The 17,675-nt window shown below is 37.6% G+C and overlaps 2 protein-coding genes and 1 long non-coding RNA gene across 3 annotated transcripts in view; 1 reads left to right on the top strand and 2 right to left on the bottom strand.

Annotated features, from left to right (window-relative positions):
• Positions 1-813: 813 nt before the first annotated feature.
• On the bottom strand, positions 814-2,099 carry LOC135084863 (uncharacterized). The gene is made up of 3 exons (XR_010259955.1): positions 2,044-2,099; positions 1,596-1,702; positions 814-875 (listed from the first exon to the last, which is right to left on the bottom strand). It is a non-coding gene; the product is annotated as an uncharacterized LOC135084863 (long non-coding RNA).
• A 1,700-nt stretch (positions 2,100-3,799) lies between these two features.
• Positions 3,800-8,985, bottom strand: LOC135084784 (uncharacterized). Its single transcript, XM_063979522.1, has 8 exons — positions 7,517-8,985; positions 6,998-7,107; positions 6,313-6,411; positions 5,811-5,894; positions 5,421-5,476; positions 4,597-4,731; positions 4,052-4,107; positions 3,800-3,959 (listed from the first exon to the last, which is right to left on the bottom strand). Exons 1-8 carry the CDS (start codon positions 8,914-8,916, stop codon positions 3,800-3,802), a joined length of 2,100 nt encoding a protein of 699 aa, XP_063835592.1. The 5' UTR covers positions 8,917-8,985.
• A 2,625-nt stretch (positions 8,986-11,610) lies between these two features.
• Positions 11,611-17,675, top strand: part of LOC135084865 (mothers against decapentaplegic homolog 3) — a 33,074-nt gene continuing 27,009 nt past the window's right edge. The window contains exons 1-3 of the mRNA XM_063979603.1: positions 11,611-11,931; positions 13,523-13,616; positions 14,215-14,320. Of these exons, the coding sequence (XP_063835673.1) occupies positions 11,732-11,931; positions 13,523-13,616; positions 14,215-14,320 (400 nt within the window). The 5' untranslated portion in view covers positions 11,611-11,731. The remainder of the gene's footprint in view (positions 11,932-13,522; positions 13,617-14,214; positions 14,321-17,675) is intronic.

Raw genomic sequence — 17,675 nt, 5'->3', positions numbered from 1 at the left:
GCCGGCGCCGGTGGTGCTGGAAGTGCACGTGGTCGAACAGCGCCGTCTCCGTCGCGAACTGCTGCTCGCCGCACGCCGCGCACGAGTGGCGGGACTGTGGAGCTTAACACCTGGTCTTAAGAGTGAGAACTGCTTGTGTTCCGTGCTACTTACGTCAGAATCAAGACCAGCTTTGCAGACTCTTAGATGGAAGCCCCATTTGACCAGCTGTTGTAACTACTACTAGATGTAAACTTCTTATAGTTCTAGACACTCCCTATACCTCGTACATCAGACGCCAGCCGCTCCAAGCGTCTGTAGACACTTGGAAGGCGTCACAACTTAGAAGTTTTCTTCGTTGATTCCAGCCATTCCCTGCGCCCTCGTATGGCTTCCACCAGCCGAACCAGCGGCTGTGGACTCCTACAAGGAACCTTACTTCAGTTAGAAGCTTTCTTCGCTGCCTCTCAGTGTCTGCCTATCCTATGTTCTGTTCTATCAGACTCCAATCTCTCCAGAGCTGGTCTCACCTCACTGCTGCTCTCCAGCCAGCTAGAAACTGCTGCAGGCTCCTAACTTCAGCTTGAACCTCTCAGCTGCTCCTATCTTTCCTAGACCCTGAGAATTCCTCTACCCACCTCAGGAAGAAGCTTTCTTCGCTGCTCCCAGTCTTTCTCCTGTCTCTGCCTATCAGATGACGTCAGTCTTGGCCTCCTGCCCACCTGAGGTAGAAGCTCTTCCCGCAGCCCGCGACGGGGCAGCGCCAGCGCCGGCGCCGGTGGTGCTGGAAGTGCACGTGGTCGAACAGCGCCGTCTCCGTCGCGAACTGCTGCTCGCCGCACGCCGCGCAGGAATATCGGGATTGACCGGCTGGGGTGGGGGTCTCGTGGAACTGCCTATGTGGTGGGGATAGGGGATATAGTGGGTGGAATAGGGAATATAGTGGTTGGAACAAGGAATGCTGGACTCAGGCTGCTACCAATCGATCAACATGGAAAGCATTGGGGGAGGCCTATGTTCAGCAGTGGACATCCTATGGCTGAAATGATGATGATGAATAAAATATAGTGGTAGGAATAGGGAATATGTGGATTTTAGCCTTGGTGTTATAAAAAAAAAAGTTCAGTGCTTTAAAATAAGAACAAATACCTACCTAAATACAGTGCATAGGATTAGCGGGATCGATAAGGGTGAGGGTCTCATGAATTGCATATTATGGTAGGGAATAGAAATAGGGTATAAATGCATTTAGACCGGGTAATATTTATTTGCGACACATCAATCAAATCAGTCAAAATAGGGCTCAAGTTTGAGAAGAACTCCGGAGGCCTCAGCGTGTCAGAACGCATAGTTTGGGAACCCCTGGCCTAAGGTACAGGCATACGAACAGCGAGATGGCCCGGCAGATGTGGAGGTCTCGTGGAACTGCCTACGTGGTGCGAAAAGGAAATATAGGGACAGGAAGTTCGATATAGGAAATACGGTGGTTAGAATAAAGAATATACTTAGTGGTAGGAATACGAAATAATTAGTAGTTGGTTTATACAAAGTAACGTCAAAGCGGTAAGATATGCCATGCACTTTAGATGCACACAGCACCATAACTGCCAACTTACATGTGAAACTTCAGCCGTACTTTAGAAGTGAAAGATTCGTTGCAGTTATGGCACGTCACTATTTGGGGATCAGATGTCGGTTCTTTATTCTTCCTGCGGCGTGGTCTCTGGAAAGCAAAGATTTTGTTCATTTTTTTTAAAGATGTGCAATACCCTGTAGGAACAATACAGTATTAATAGAAAAATACCCAGAACTATAGATCGTTTCATCCACGAAGACGCGCCCCACCAATTTTTGGTCTCGGTCGCGCGGGGTGCGGGGAGTTTGATCCGAGCAATCCGAACGTCATTATTGTAGCGTGCGTGTGCACTCATGGATGATTTAGCGTGTACCGATAACACTCAAACATTAGCGGAAGAACGGTGGGGCGCTTCTTCGTGGATGACACGATCTATATTAGTATTAATAGAAAAATACCCAGAACTATTGGTAGAACAGATATCTTACCACAACTAGCAAGTCGTTATCAGGCGTTACTACCCTAGGTCGGCCTTGAGCTCTCTGAAATCAGACCAAATCAATCAATTTTATTATCATTCAAATTCAATGAGAAACGATTTACACAAAAACTGTGCCAAACTTTGAAGTTTCAGGCACTGTGATTTGATAGACTTTGAAAGTTTTAAAAAAGTTAAACGCCAAAATAGTTCAAAAAGTAAAAAAGTCCCGTTATAACTAATTTAAATAAATTGAAAATACTTAATTGAGTAGAATAGATGTGAGAATAATAAATAAAATAACTATATACCTAAACAGCTGTAACATTTATTTATTTTCCGTGTTACTATTTAACCCTTAACCAGGCCTTGGTTAAAATTAGTCACCACATCAATTTGAACTTAATGCTGTGAAGATACGGTTGATAACCAATAACTTTTTTTTGAGCCTGAAATTAATCCAAGACTTAACTAGGTATCAAAGGACTTTTTTCTACGCGGTTTACTACTACATACTTTGCAGCAACATTTTAAATAACCCACTAGAAACATAATCTCGGATTAGAAAAATACAAGTACAAATTATTCAAATCCTTAAACTAAGCGAGACAGACTTATATTACTATCTCTGTTTCACAGTAAATAACAAACTGATGGTAGGCAAACAAATGTTATTTTCTGACTACCCGCATCAAAAATAACTTTTATGAAATCCTTCCTAGTCGGCATGCAAATAGCGCAAAACGAGACGGACTATATTTCTATTTCATTCGGTGCAATAAATAAGAAATTGAAGATAGGCATGCAAATAGTAGTTTCCGCCTACCCCACATCAATATCTTCCTTAGCGCAAAATGAGTCAGACTATATTACTATTTCATTTGGCACAATAAATAACAAACTGAAGGTAGGCACACAAATTTTAACTTTCCGTCTACCCCCACCATATTAAACTTTAGAAAATTTTAATTATGTCAGCATGCAAATAGCTCAAAATGAAAACTATATAACTATTTCATTCGGTACAGTAAATAACAAACTGACTGATGGTAGGCAAACAAATGTTATTTTCTGACTACCCGCATCAAAATAACTATTATGAAATCCTTCCTAGTCGGCATGCAAATAGCGCAAAACGAGACAGACTATATTTCTATTTCATTCGGTGCAATAAATAAGAAACTGAAGGTAGACATCCAAATTGTAGTTTCAGACTACCCGCACCTTATTAACCTTTAGAAAATCTTATGTCAGCACGCAAATAGCGGAAAATGAAATAGAGTATATATCACTATTTCATTCGGTACAGTATATAACAAATTGAAGGTAGGCACATAAATGTTATTTTCTCACTACCCGCATCATATTAACCTTTATGAAATCCTTCTTTGTCGACATGCAAATAGCGCCATAAGGAGACAGACTTATATCACTATTTCATTCGGTACAGTAAAATAATAAACTGAAGGTAGGCATCCAAATTGTAGTTTTAGACTACCCGCACCTTACTAACCTTTACAAAATCTTATGTCAGCACGCAAATAGCGGAAAATGAAATAGAGTAATCACTATTTCATTCGGTACAGTAAATAACAAATTGAAGGTAGGCATACAAATTGTACTTTCAAACTACCCTCATCATAATAACCTTTAGAAAAACTTACTTTTAATTATGTCAGCATGCAAATAGCGCAATATGAAACAGAATGTATCACTGTTTCATTCGGTACAGTAAATAACAAACTGAAGGTAGCCATACAAATGTTTTATATTCTAACTACCCGTATCATATTAACCTTTAAGAAATCCTCCTTAGTGGGCACGCAGATAGCGCTGTCCTCTTTACTCTCGGACTTTCTCTTTCTGCCACGACGAGGGATTCTACACTTATGGGAGGATAGGCACTCTTCTGATGTGAAGATTCGACTACAAAATTACATAAATATTATAAATAATGACTACAAAATTAAAATTGAACGAAACATGTAGGTAGATGATAATTTGATATTCAAACTTACCTACAGTTGAAGCATTTGTGAATAGTCTTTGGACAAGTCTCTTGTTTCTGGTGGCCCTGAAAATGTCATATCTGATCAAAGGAGTGTTGTTTTTTATGTTATCGTGCTCTCTATAGGAAATGAATAAAAATAAAATTAAAAAAAAATCCTGCAAAAAACAGTTCCTGCAAAAAACTGTATGTCTCGGTAGTGACCAGCCGTGCAACCATCTGAAAATTAGCGATCTGGTAATTATGATCTAGGTAGGTAGGAGTATGTCTAATAGAAATTGCGAAAAAAGTCCAGCTATAGATACTAAACTAAAGCCCGGTCTGTGAGCACGTAGAATTTTGTCCAATGACCCCAAGCTACCCATCCTTATCGCTCGCGCGTAATTATGTTGCTGTCGCGCTCGTACACCCACTGCGGGCGCCCGTCGTACAGTCGCGACAGCAGTATAATTACGCGCGAGCGATAAGGATGGGTAGCTTGGGGTCTTTGGACAAAATTCTACGTGCTCGCAGACCAGACTATACCAGGGGAATACCTGTTTTAATCGCATTTACCTTCGCCGCATTGAACAGGCTCTCCAACTGTTTGGTAGCATCATCATCACCGGTCTGAACTATCCAGATCTCATCATCGCTGCTGGCCAGGGCTTCTTGCTTCACCTCTGTTTTGATCAGTAAGGTTGAATCCGCCTGTAAGGTTTGGTGAAGATTTTCCGTTTACAATCACGGTGACATGGTGTATATCATAGCATAGATATATAGAAAGACTAGCTTTCCGCCCGCGGCTTCGCCCGCGTGGAATTTTGTCTGTCACAGAAAAACTTTATCGCGCGCGTCCCTGTTTCAAAAACCGGGATAAAAACTATCCTATGTTCTTTCCCGGGACTCAAACTATCTCTATGCCAAATTTCATCAAAATCGGTTGCGAGGTTTAAGCGGGAAAGCGTAACAGACAGACAGACAGACAGACAGACAGACAGACAGACAGACAGACAGACAGACAGACAGAGTTACTTTCGCATTTATAATATTAGTTGGGATGCCAACTAATGCGCTGAATTCTAAACTCAGTGTCGCATTAGAAATTCACACGCATATAGTAATCAAAATAATATGTGCTCATTATCTACTGCGGTCCCAAAGCTTCCCATCCTTATCGCTCGCGCGTAAGTATATTGCTGTCGCGACTGTGCGAAGGGCGTCCGCAGTTAGTGTACGAGCGCGACAGCAACATAAAATTACGCGCGAGCGATAAGGATGGGTAGCTTGGGGTCATTTGACGAAATTCTTTAATAAAATAGAACGAGGATGAAGTCGCGCGCAAAAACTAATGGCAAGTAAATTGAACAGCAAATAAAGTAAAATGAAACTACACAAACCGATTCAGCGTTGCTGAGTAACTTGCCCACGTTGTCTAATGGTGGTACAGGACTCTCTAGAAAATTGTAAAAATATGTTAAAGACCAAATTAATGTTTATTTTACCATGATGACATGAAAATTAAATACTCTATAGACGACGAAGACCATTTTCTGTTCAAAATAGCTTGTCTCTTTCACTCCACTGTATTTGAGGGTACTTAAAACACCTTTTTATTTGTTTGTCCCTTTCACTCAAGCTCTAACATTTTGTGAGGGTACTTCTTACCTTTTTTATTGTTTGTCTCTTTCACTCAATCCTAAACGTTTTGTGTGGGTACTTAGCACCTTTTTGTTTCTCTTTCACCCAAGCCTTAACGTTTTGTGAGGGTACTTAATAAAATTATAAACCTTTACTACCGTCGTTCTCCGTTCTCTTGCAAGAACTTCGAGTCCTTCTGGCGATGGGAGACGCTGGTTTTGACTTTCCATCTTCTGAAGATACAAAATCGACTTTATTATAACTGCTTATGCTTAAGTATCACAGAATTTAGCAGAAATATCGAGGCAAACATATAGAAAGAGTGAGAGAGAGAATATGGATGGATAAAAAAGCAGTATCGTTGTGCACTTTTTACAAAGTAAAATTTTTTGGAGGTTGGTGCTGGTAGGAACTGGAATTCGCTGCCTGCTGTTGTCTTTCCTGAACACTATAATCCGGGCCTTTTCAAGGCGAGAGTGGATAGGCACTTAAAGGGCAGATAATAATGTACCATCCTAGACTGCATCTCACTTAACACCAGATGCGATTGCGGTCAAATACCTGCCTTGTCATGCATAAAAAAATGGTTACCAGAAATGCAGTTCTTACAAGTTACGACAAAGAATATCAGAGAAACAAGAAATTATTTACCTTTTTTGATCGTCTCCTCAATGTCCATAGGTTTCTGAACTTCTTTCTTCTCATGGGCCGCCTTCAAATGACCTTTTAGCCATTTTGCATTTGAATATCCTGCAAAGGAACTAACTTGCATAAAAAAAATGATTATAGTCTGGTCCGTGAGCACGTAGAATTTTGTCCAATGACCCCTAGCTAGGGGTAAGGATAAGGATGGGTAGCTACCCATCCTTATCGCTCGCGCGTAATTATGTTACTATCGCGCTCGCACACTCACTGCGGGTGCCCGTCGCACAGTCGCGACAGCAATATAATTACGCGCGAGGGATAAGGATGGGTAGCTAGGGGTCATTGGACAAAATTCTACGTGCTCACGGACCGGGCTTTAGTAGTCTCTATTATAGGTCTAGCGATTAACTCATTCAGCGCCTGAGGTATGGCCACAGCACGGAAGCGGTCTGAAGTTTCGAATACGATAAAGTAAAATTGATTTCTATTCTAATGAACGATTTTTAACTAACCATAATCCCACTATTCCTGTGGATGTCGTAAAAGGAGACTGAAGGACAAATAAGTCCACTTTGATCACCCAAGCAATCTTATCCATGGGTGATCAAAGGACACCAAATTGTGGAGTCCATTTTGATCACCTGGGTAATCAAAGCCAGGTGATCAAAGTGGAATAGACCGATGATCTAACCGTAATCACAGAGAGGGCAGGGGTAGACCGCCCCGTCTTCCAAATCGTGCTTATGTTCTTCCCCGTGATCCATGACTTCTGATAGCTCAGCGAAGATCTTTTCGCAAAACCTGTGGATCGATTGGAAATCAATAAACCAACATTTTACAGCAGCAGAAATTATTGTCAACTAGCTCTTGCGCATGGTTTTAGCTCTGTTGTAGAAGGAAGACCTTATAAAATGTTCCCCTTTCAAAAACTGGGATTTACTATGTTTTCCCAAGGTCAACAATTTTCTCTTTACCTTTGCATCTACAGCTACATTGATTCAGTTTTTTAAAGCTGCAAATATTGGACTATTGGTTGGAGATACTTTGGTATGTAATTTAAGCCAATTTTAGAATGATTTCCCCACTGCTTCTCAATTTGATTATTTTGGGTTTTATATCTACTTTTTTGTGTTAGGTATTTTGTGATTTTCCTAAATGTCCTAAATCTGTTAAATGTCTTTTGGACTACAAACTACCAGTGTATGCTGACCTGCATTTCAATTCAGTTTCCGTATTATTATCAGCTTGATATTTCCCCAAAAACTCCTTAACATCTTCATCTGCGTCTTCCAAATTGTCTATGATGTTCTCATCTATATCCGCAGGCTCTATGATTTCCACATCGCTAGAGCTTTCATCGTTATCCTCATCTTTAACGATAACAACATCGTCTGTACACCTGGGATCATTGTCTATAGGTTTAGTTACTATTTCCCCATCAGACCCAATTTCAACTTTGACAAACTCTACTTTTTCGTTCTCTTTCTTCTTATTCATTTCTTTATCGTTTATTAAATCTGCGTTGAAATTAGTTTTGAAGTCAATCTTTTTCGTCTTCTGGAATATGTACTGCTGATTGTTTCGTATCACCAGGTATTCGTCAGGGCCCAATGATTGGTTTGGGCCCTTCATGCGACTTGGTTTGAAATTTTCTTCTAAGCATCCCTCACAAATTATCTTTAAGTGACTAGAAGTCCTTTTTTGGGGAGACGCCCGGTGTCGTTTTTGGTCTTCTTTATCGAATACATAAAGTTTCTCGATTTTATTCTCAACGAATTTACCACAAATAATACAATTCTGGTTCTCCGCGTCTCCAATTAAGATCCCATCGTCGTAGTTAACAGGTTTAGAATTCCAGTTCTTATGGACTGACCGGGAAGGATCAGTTTTGCGTACGTGCCGCCTCTTCTCGTTTAGATTCTGGCCTTCATAAGGCAAAGAAGCAACTGGAGAATCTTTGAACATATTGAGTATTTCTTCCCTAGTGTACCCAGTAAAATCATCTCCTTTGAATTTGTCGTCATAGTTTTTATAGTTGTCCCTTATCAAGCTTCGTGGAGACTTATTCCTATTAGTAACAGGGTTCAAAGTGGTATATGTTTTAGCTGTGCTGGACTCCAAATACTTTGTAAACTGAGCTTCGAAGACGGAAGTGTTGTTGCAAACGAGTTTAAAAGGCAACGTATTGACGAAACTACGTCTAGGGCTGCCTTCTCTGCTGGACCATCTGGAAACTGGGCTTTCGACTATATTAAACTTCCTAGTTTCTTCGTCCCCAACATTTTCCAGGTCAAATTCGTCGACGTCATCAGTGTATTTGATGAACGGAATCTTCTCTGCTGATAGATCTACGTGTGGGTCTTCGTTGTCAAAGTGTATTTGAGACGCTCGGATTTGAGTGCCATCATCAAGTTCGTACTCAAGATCGTTTGGGTCATTGCTTGGTTCCAACATTTGGTCAAAGCTCTGAGAGGGCAGTGCTTGGTCAAAAGGTTGGGGCAAAGTTTGATCAAATGATTGGGGCAAAGATTGGTCGAATGTTTGGGATAATACTTGGTCGTAACTTTGTTGGGACATGACTTGGGAGTCTAAATTGTTTTCGGTGCTCATGAGGAACTGATAGATGTTGTCGTTTAGGGAAACTGGCTGATTTCGGGTCACGGAATTTATGTCAACTTCAAAACCGAGAGTCGATCTGGAATTTTAATAACTTAATAAATAACTGAAAATATTTTTTAAGGCAAAATAATTTAAAAACAATAATATATTAATAGAATACTGTGTTGATTTTACAGGTTGTAACACTTGTAACATATTGATAGAGCAAATATTATAATATTTTTGGGACATGTTTAAGTACCTGAATGATAAGATGCCTAAATACTAATAAAAGTTTAATTTAGCACATTATAATGTTTAATAAAATCTGCTGAAAACCAAAAAATACTTCAATAACAACAAAACCTTACTTTGCTTTGACCAGGAAAGACTGGAAGTCATCAGTAGGTTCAATTCTCAAGGCCACTTCTTCTCCGCTCACATTCTCCATGCAGACTATCAACGGTGGCTGAGTCTGCGCCATATTTGGATCTAAAGAGGTATTAATTTATGGTCAAGGAAATAGGAATGGGCTTGGGAAATTGGAATGAAAAAGAAGGGATTGTTACAATTGAAACTTATTATATATTTTAGTCCGAAGCCATTTACAAGTATTGTGTGAAATGCATGCGTTAAGAAGAAAAGCATTAAACATTTCTTTAAAGGTTTAAATACTTAACTTTCTTGATATAATCTAAAAAGTAATATTTTTTGTGACTATAGTATGTAGTTAGGTACCTACTCAAACATTGATAAAAAAAACTTATCTAGCCCTGTAGTTTAGTACCCTTGTAGATTGAGTAGGAAAAACTTTATATTGCAATATGCAGGTAAGTAGGATGGTAAATTCAAGCATATTAGATATTTTAATTTTACTTTGTTTAAATGCAAAGAAAGCTATTTATTATAAGTCATTACTGAAATAGTGCTGCATGTTATAAATAATTATCAAGAACTGCTAGAAACTTGAATAAAATATAAAAGCCATTGGAAAATATATTATGTTTAAAAAATATGGACACAAATCAATAATGCAATAGTTTGTAAAAGATCGCGGAAAAGTTTTAAAAGTTTTGCGAAACTTGGGGCTAAAATATGAACTTTTATTTCTCGAAAAAGTAATCGATTCCTTTCCAGCCAAGGCATGTCAAGAAACCATCAGGCAACATGATTATTATGATTATTGACACTGGCCATATCAAAGTATTTTATTTCAAGCCAGTAACAAATCCCCAACTGGCAAATATTTTGCCAAATTTCACACAGAAATACACTAAAACTACTCATAAAAGTTATGTAAACCATACAAAACTTACCATGAAATCTTGTTTCACTAAAAAAACATTATTTTTCAAAAGCAACTGGCAGATCTAATGAAAAATAACAAATGAATTAATATTTTGCAAGCCATTTGTGTCAATTTCAAAACAAAAACATTCTAAAATCCATAGACAATGAGATAATATCCGGTTGCCAAATGTCAGATGCTGTAATTTGATTGGTCAGCCACTTTGCTGTCATGAATAAGGATGCAAATATTTATTTGTTCCCTTCGATTAATTAGTCGAATTATTTCAATTGAAAAAATAATCATAATTAAAGGCACGGGGTCTCTATCAGAAGGAACTCTAGGGGTGGAATCTCCATTGGCGTGGGTTAACGGGCAAGGAGATAATATCTTGGATGGTTGACAATCACTTTTCCTACAATTTAACGTTCCACCAAACTCAACACGCTTTCAAAGATAACCTCGCAGCCGCCTGCTCACACTTGACATGACACAACTGATTGACAGTTATCTTTTTCTGCGCATCAGTCGGGTGTTACGTTTAGGAATCACAAACTTTCTGCTCTACAGATTTATACAGATAACATAATATTAAGATTGGTACTATTAATCATCAATAATAATTTGCAGCATCTGTGTCCGGCGCCGACATAATTATTAGTCCTTACTGCAGGAGCATGGTCTTCTTAAGTTTACCGTGGTAAATGGAGGATCTGTGAGTCCTAGACAAAGTGCATATTTTAATCGCAAACCAGTCGAAACTTGGTCGAAAGGCCTCTTTTTGTATAAAGTTTTGACGGATTCGATTTTCGATTCGATCAAAAAGTGCAACTTTTCTAGGGGGGGACTGGGGGAGCTGATCAGGATTGTTTATTTATTTGTTTATAACATGTAACAGTTTAATATTTTACCCGACTGCGCCAGAAGGAGGGTTTTTTAATTATTATTTAATTTTCTTTACTTTTTTCGTCCTTAAATCACACTTTTTCTCTCACAATTAAGCATGACATTTTCTTTCTTCTGACGATTTTTTTAAGGCAATAGTGATTATGTCAACCAAAGTTCCAACATTATAATAATTATTTGAATAGCAATTGAAATATATCGAGTTGATTTAGTACAGCCCTAAAAATACTGGCAGCTAATATTGTCTATGAAAAGTAAATACGAACGTAAATAGATTTAGAGAGAGATAGAGAATAACTTTATTTAATTTATTTGTAAATTATATATTAACGCAATAATTCTTTCAATGCCAATTTAATAAATCCTTTATTTTAAAGCATCTATTTAGGCTCTTGACAATACATAATCAAATGAATTCGTAAAACGCTAATAAAATGTATTGCTTGTGTGAAAAGGACAGCTATATCTATTGTTGATTGACAACTGAACTGTCATTCAGTCATTCATTTCTCAATTCTCAATATGGCCGATAAGTAGTTTATCTAAATACGGACCGTATTATTTGTGCGCGAATTTAATTTGTTATTACCTAAGATATTTATTTTGATGACTTAATAAGTGAAGTGCTGCGGCATGTTTCCGCTAACGCCGCCCGTTGTGAAACGACTTTTAGGGTGGAAAAAGGGTCCTGAGGGATCTTCCGCCGAGGATAAGTGGTCTGAAAAGGCTGTAAAGAGTCTAGTTAAAAAATTGAAGAAAAGTGGAGCTCTAGAGGAATTGGAGAGAGCAATTTCAAGCCAGAATAGTCATACTCGATGCGTTACGATTCCCAGGTTAGTTTTTATTATTGATCTTTGTGATAACAATAATAATTTGCAGAATGTGACATGTCCGGTCTCCTGCAGAATATGATTGTGACTTGCTTATCCGTATATCCGTATTTTCTGGGAGATAAGAGCTATTTCGCCTTGTTTTTGTGGCTAGAACACATTCGTCGAACACGTTCGGAAACTTATTTTTGGTGTTGGTCCTTTGATTTTCATTAATTAATAATCTTGTTTAATGATAAACTTTGCGGTTTATGAGTAAAATACACTTTTACCTCAAGTTATTTGTTATAGGCAGTTTCCAAATAGTCCAGTGTCTTCGTTCGGAAATGAACTTAACGTCAATATAACCCGACCAAACGTCATAGTCGTGCAAGTTTATTGACCTCAAAGGCGGTACCGACCGTCGCATTTTGGTTGCGCAACCGTAGACGGACGCAAATTTGGAAAGGTCAAATCGCCGTCACAACAAATCGAAGCATTTTGCCAATATGGCCGCACTGTTTAGTACTTTGCGATTTTTTAGATACTATTTTTAACGCGATTTGAACCACAACAAAGGGCGTTTTGTGTGTGTTGCACTCTTTTCGTGTTGCCATCAGATTATTAGTGTTCTTTTGTCCTTCAAGCAATTTTGGCCAAGGAAATCTGGTATGTAAGGTTTGCTGTTCAAAACTAATTTATGCAATAAAACACCGTTTTTTGCGGTAAATGCGCATGTTATGGGCAGTGTTTTAATTTGATTCCAATAAGATTCCTATTAGATCCATTTTTGGACCACTTTTGACCTGATAAAGTCTATTTCATTGTTGCTAAAATTAAGATTAACTTCAGTTAATTTTCAATTAAGTATTTAATTAAATTAACACTGAAAAGATGTTCTAATAGGAATGATAAGGGTTAATAAATTCCAAGTACTGAGCCCAAAATTACTACTAAAACAGCTGATCTAGTTTGCATTTATAAAAGCATTTTCGGTTTTAAAGATCCCTTGTTTATTTTGTTATTTAGAAAACTCTCTAAACGTGAATGCATAATTTTAATTAAAAAAATGAAATTAACTCTTTCAAGAAAATTACTTCATCACAGGACCACCAGTTCAAAAATCTTTCATGACGTTAAGGATATTGAAATAAATAAAAAATTACGTACTCGCTCACACATATCAATACCAAAAAGTTTTCTCTGTCCAATCATAAGTTATATAACTACCTAATTGTTTCTTAACCCATCAAGCCGCAAGCGGTTCAAATTCAAATTAAACCTTTTATTCAGTACTTAGGCCCTTTATTTGTACACACCCCAAATACATAATAGCTTGCTATACCATCACTTTAGGACAACATATTATGGGCTAAATCATAAATAAACAACTTGAAAAAATCAAACTGCCTAAGACGAAAATCGAAACCCACGACTTTTCGCTTGCCGAGCAACTGCTCTTCCATCTGAGCTACTTAGAAACTGGTACATACCCATTGAAATTTTCAAGTGTTTTACGCTGTTACGGCCACGTTTTTTTCTGGGTTAGTGCTGAGAAGAAGTAGCAGTCTCACCAACTTTTCTAGTGCTCACCAAAGTCGTTTCTTCGTTCCAGATTAAAGCCCAACGATAACGTTATAAACGGACAGTACAGGAAGGGGTTGCCGCATGTTGTCTACTGCCGGCTGTGGCGTTGGCCGCAGCTTCAGGTAATTATATTTTTATTGTGCAACTTTTTTTTATGTAAGACAAGGCAGATATTTGAACGCAATCGCACCTGGTGTTAAGTGAGATGAGAGTGAGACTAGTTTTTGCCTGCAGCTTCGCCCACATGGATTTGTCTGTCACAGAAAAACTTTCTCTGTATCTTAGTGTCTTACCCATGGGCTGATTTAGCATGGTTGGGGCACTGGGGCAAGGCTCTGGAAAGAAATTTAATGGAACTATTTTTCTGGTTAGAATAACAGTGTAGTGGGAGTGTCCACGAATGGACACTTTTTGATAAATATGTATACTTTTTTACGCTATGTTTTTTTATTGTCTATTAACTTTCGATGTTCGCTTTTTTATTATTAATGTCACTTGAGGAAAAATAGACGAAATACGTGCTGAAACTGCATTTTATTGATACGACAGAATTAGAATAGTTAGTACGATTAACAGGGAGAGTTTAATAATTCTAACTTTAGCATATTGAACAGAAGAAACAAATGTTCCTTCTATGATCCCCTTGTTATTTATTTGTCAAATTATTTAAAAGGTTTTTTAACTAAAGTAATGTTCAACTAGCTTAAACTAACATTTCAGAGCCACCATGAACTAAAGCCAGTCGACCACTGCGAGTACGCGTACCAGTTGAAGAAGGACGAAGTGTGCATCAACCCTTACCATTACAATAAAATCGACTCGCCTGGTGAGTAAAACTTAGCGACATTCTTTGAAATAATAATATTAGAAAAAAAAAAGAAAAAGAATTTATGCAATGCAAGTAGGTACAAAATAAAATTACAAATAGGGTGATTGCTACAGTTATTGGCCCTTTAAGAGCGTTGTGTAAGTTAACTTGTGTAAAATGTAACAAAAACTCGACTTTTGTTTACTTTTTATATTTTATTATGAGAAAACAATATTGCTGCTATTTAAGCCAGTACCTATTTGGTGTTATACGATAAGAATTACAATAATAATTTTTAAAATATCAGAGATCACATTAAATTTAGCTATTGGCCCCAAAATCACAGTAATTGGCTCCTAGAAGTACAGTTATTAGCCACCGAAAAAAACCCATAAAAATCACTGAAACTTCACGCTTTGTAATCCTAACTCATTTTGTCTTTCCTTAAGATTAGCTAAGAATTCGTCATCAGTATCACTCTTATCGAATTCTTCATCTATCTCATCATCGTCAGTACATTCAGTAACATTGTAACAATTGTGACAAAGATAACTGTCTCCTTCTTCTTCAGGAATATGCTGTTGCACAAGATTTATGAAAGACACGGTGACATTCAGAGCATACTAAAAGTCTATTTTTTATAAGCTTTTTGCAAATATTACAGATTTGATTGGATACAGATACATTATTCTTGCTTTTTTTATTTTAGCAGTTTTCTTTTCTTCAGTTTTCCGTTTTCTGTCCTCTTTTTTGTTATCTTTCAATTTTCCGTTACCTTTTTTCTTTCTCGAGGATTTCTTTTTTTTTAGCTTTTTCTTCCAGAATCCTCTGATATTCTGGCCTGATATGTGAAACGGTAATCGCGATATATTTCTCTTCCCTTTTCGAGTTGGCTCTGGGGGAATCCGTAGAAAGTCCTTCAGACTTGATTTTTTTTTTTCCTATTGGTGTGATGCAAAAAGTGATGAGATCAGCATAGCTTGCACTTTCTGCTTCTAAAGTTTCTTTACAGTTTTCGTTTTTTATTTCTATTAAATCAAAGTTGTTTCGTTCTATTTCTTTCACCTTAATGTACGTTTTAGTGATCATTGTCTTTTTTCGTCAATTTAGCCGGTAGTGGATGTACTTCTGCTGTGATACTAATAAAACGATTGGTAGTCCTTGTTTCAGTTTTTTCCAGGTCGTCAAATTTATTTTTTGTTGTGTTCTATTTTCAGATAACGCTGCTTCATTAACTGTTATTTCCTTTTCTTGGGCCAACGGTTCATCTCGTCTTCTTGGGTCCCAGTTTTAGGGTCTTTTGTCTCTCTTTCTTTATCTCTAGTTTGAAGTTCTCCTATTTCACTCAATGTTGATTCTTTCTCCCGACTTATAGGTTCAGGTTCATCTGTAACTTCCGCTTCCAATCCATTTTGCTTATAATAAAAAGTCCCACAAACGATAGAGAATAAAAAAATTCATTGTTTTGCATTTCAGGTATTATTTGTTTTATTTTTTTAAACTGATTAAGTGTTTCTGTTCCAACTACTTATACCAACCTTAGTATACTGTGTTACCTACGGCATCTTGTAACAATCTAGGTAAAGTACCTAAATCAATAAAAATAGTTATTGGCCGTGCATAAGTGTCAGTAATTGGCCCCCCGGCTAATTACTGATCCTAATAGGTTAGGACGTTAGTATTTTAATAGCAAATATTTAAGGGTTAAATTAACTTAATCTTGAATAAAAATACTATAAAAGTAAAATTTAATTATTGGCCACCCATGGCCAATAACTGAAATAAATTGAATCTTGGTATAGTTATTGGCCGGTATAATTTTAAAGTTATTTTATTCCAAAACAAAGTAACTTAATCTATCTACATAAGCTACCATTTCTCTCTTTACAAAAAAACAGTCAAAAATTACTATAACAAGGAAAAACAATTAAATTACGAACAATATTCATAAATATGTTCCTTAACATTTTGACAAGCATGCGGCTACTCGGACGACTCGTTGTCGAAAGAAAGCTTCTGCTGTTTAGAGTGCCATCTGTTCTTACTCTGACATACTACATTGGACAGCGTATTGCTCAGAGAAAGTATTTGTGTCTCTTTTCCACTCTTAATAACGTACATATGTTTGTTTATTTTTATTTTAGCCAAGGTGGCCAATAACTATGTACAGGCCAATTACTATAGCAATCACCCTAGCTAAATAATAAAACAAATAACAGCAAGGTACATGCACTAAAATGGCATCTGCTATACTTACCTAAAAATCGATTATCGATTAATTAATAGCGAATAGCACTACCGTAGGTATCGATATTTTTCTCAAAAAACAAACCTCATATATGAAAAACCTCATTAAAATATCAATAGTGTAATAGGACTTGAGGCCCTTCTATAGGCTACCGCAAATATAGGTATTGCATGAAAAAACAATGAAAAATTGATCTGTTTGTGTCCAAAAGATGGAAAAAGTAGTATACATAGGGTCACTTCTCCTGTTTTCGTCCACCTTTTTTATCGCGTTCCAACAATGGATTTGTCATCTAAAGGTTCAAAATTTTTTTTTTCAATTCAAATCAAATCAATTCAACGTTTGTTTCTTCATCCGTAGCCCTCCCACCGATCCTAGTCCCCCGCTGCGGTGAGGGAAGAAAACTTAGGGTCACATCTCCTGTTTTCGTCCACATATTTATCCGCGTCCAAACGATGGATCTATGATATTGTCCGACCGAATGTTCGGTTTCGGTTTCGTTTTCGGTTGAGTTTCGGTAAAAACACGAGTTTCGGTTTAGTTTCGTTTTCGGCGGCAAACTTGCCGAAACTACGACCGAAACCGAATGTCCATTCGGGAGTTTCCGCGCTGTTATTGGTCATGTTCGGCGCGTTGAATGAGTGATTGAATCCGATCAGAGCCAATGTCGTGATTCGCTCGCTTGTTTGTTTGCTGTTAGTTTTGTTTTGTTGTGGTGGCGAGTTTTCGAGTGATTTATTTTGAATTTGGTAAGTTTTATCTCGTTTTATGTCGTTATAACATGCGGATGCGGATGGATATGGATGCGGGCAGCGCAGGACCGTGCATTGTGGAAAACCTTGGAGGAGGCCTTTGTCAAGCAGTGGACGTCATTTGAATGAAACGCAACACCAAACGGCCGACAACACGTCGTTATAACATAAGAGCGGGTAGGTAGTAAACATCAAAAAAAAATATTCAGCTTCGCGCGCGTGGACTACATTATCTACATATTTTACGGAACCCTATTTTTTTCCAAAATAAAATTTAGCCTATGTTACTCGTTGATAATGTAGCTTTCGAATGGTGAAAGAATTTTTTAAAACGGTCCAGTAGTTTTTGAGCCTATTCATTACAACCAAACAA

Source organism: Ostrinia nubilalis, chromosome 27 (assembly GCF_963855985.1).
Source record: "Ostrinia nubilalis chromosome 27, ilOstNubi1.1, whole genome shotgun sequence".
In the NCBI taxonomy this organism is placed as follows: Eukaryota; Metazoa; Arthropoda; class Insecta; order Lepidoptera; family Crambidae; genus Ostrinia; species Ostrinia nubilalis.
This window is presented reverse-complemented; position numbering and strand designations above follow the sequence as displayed.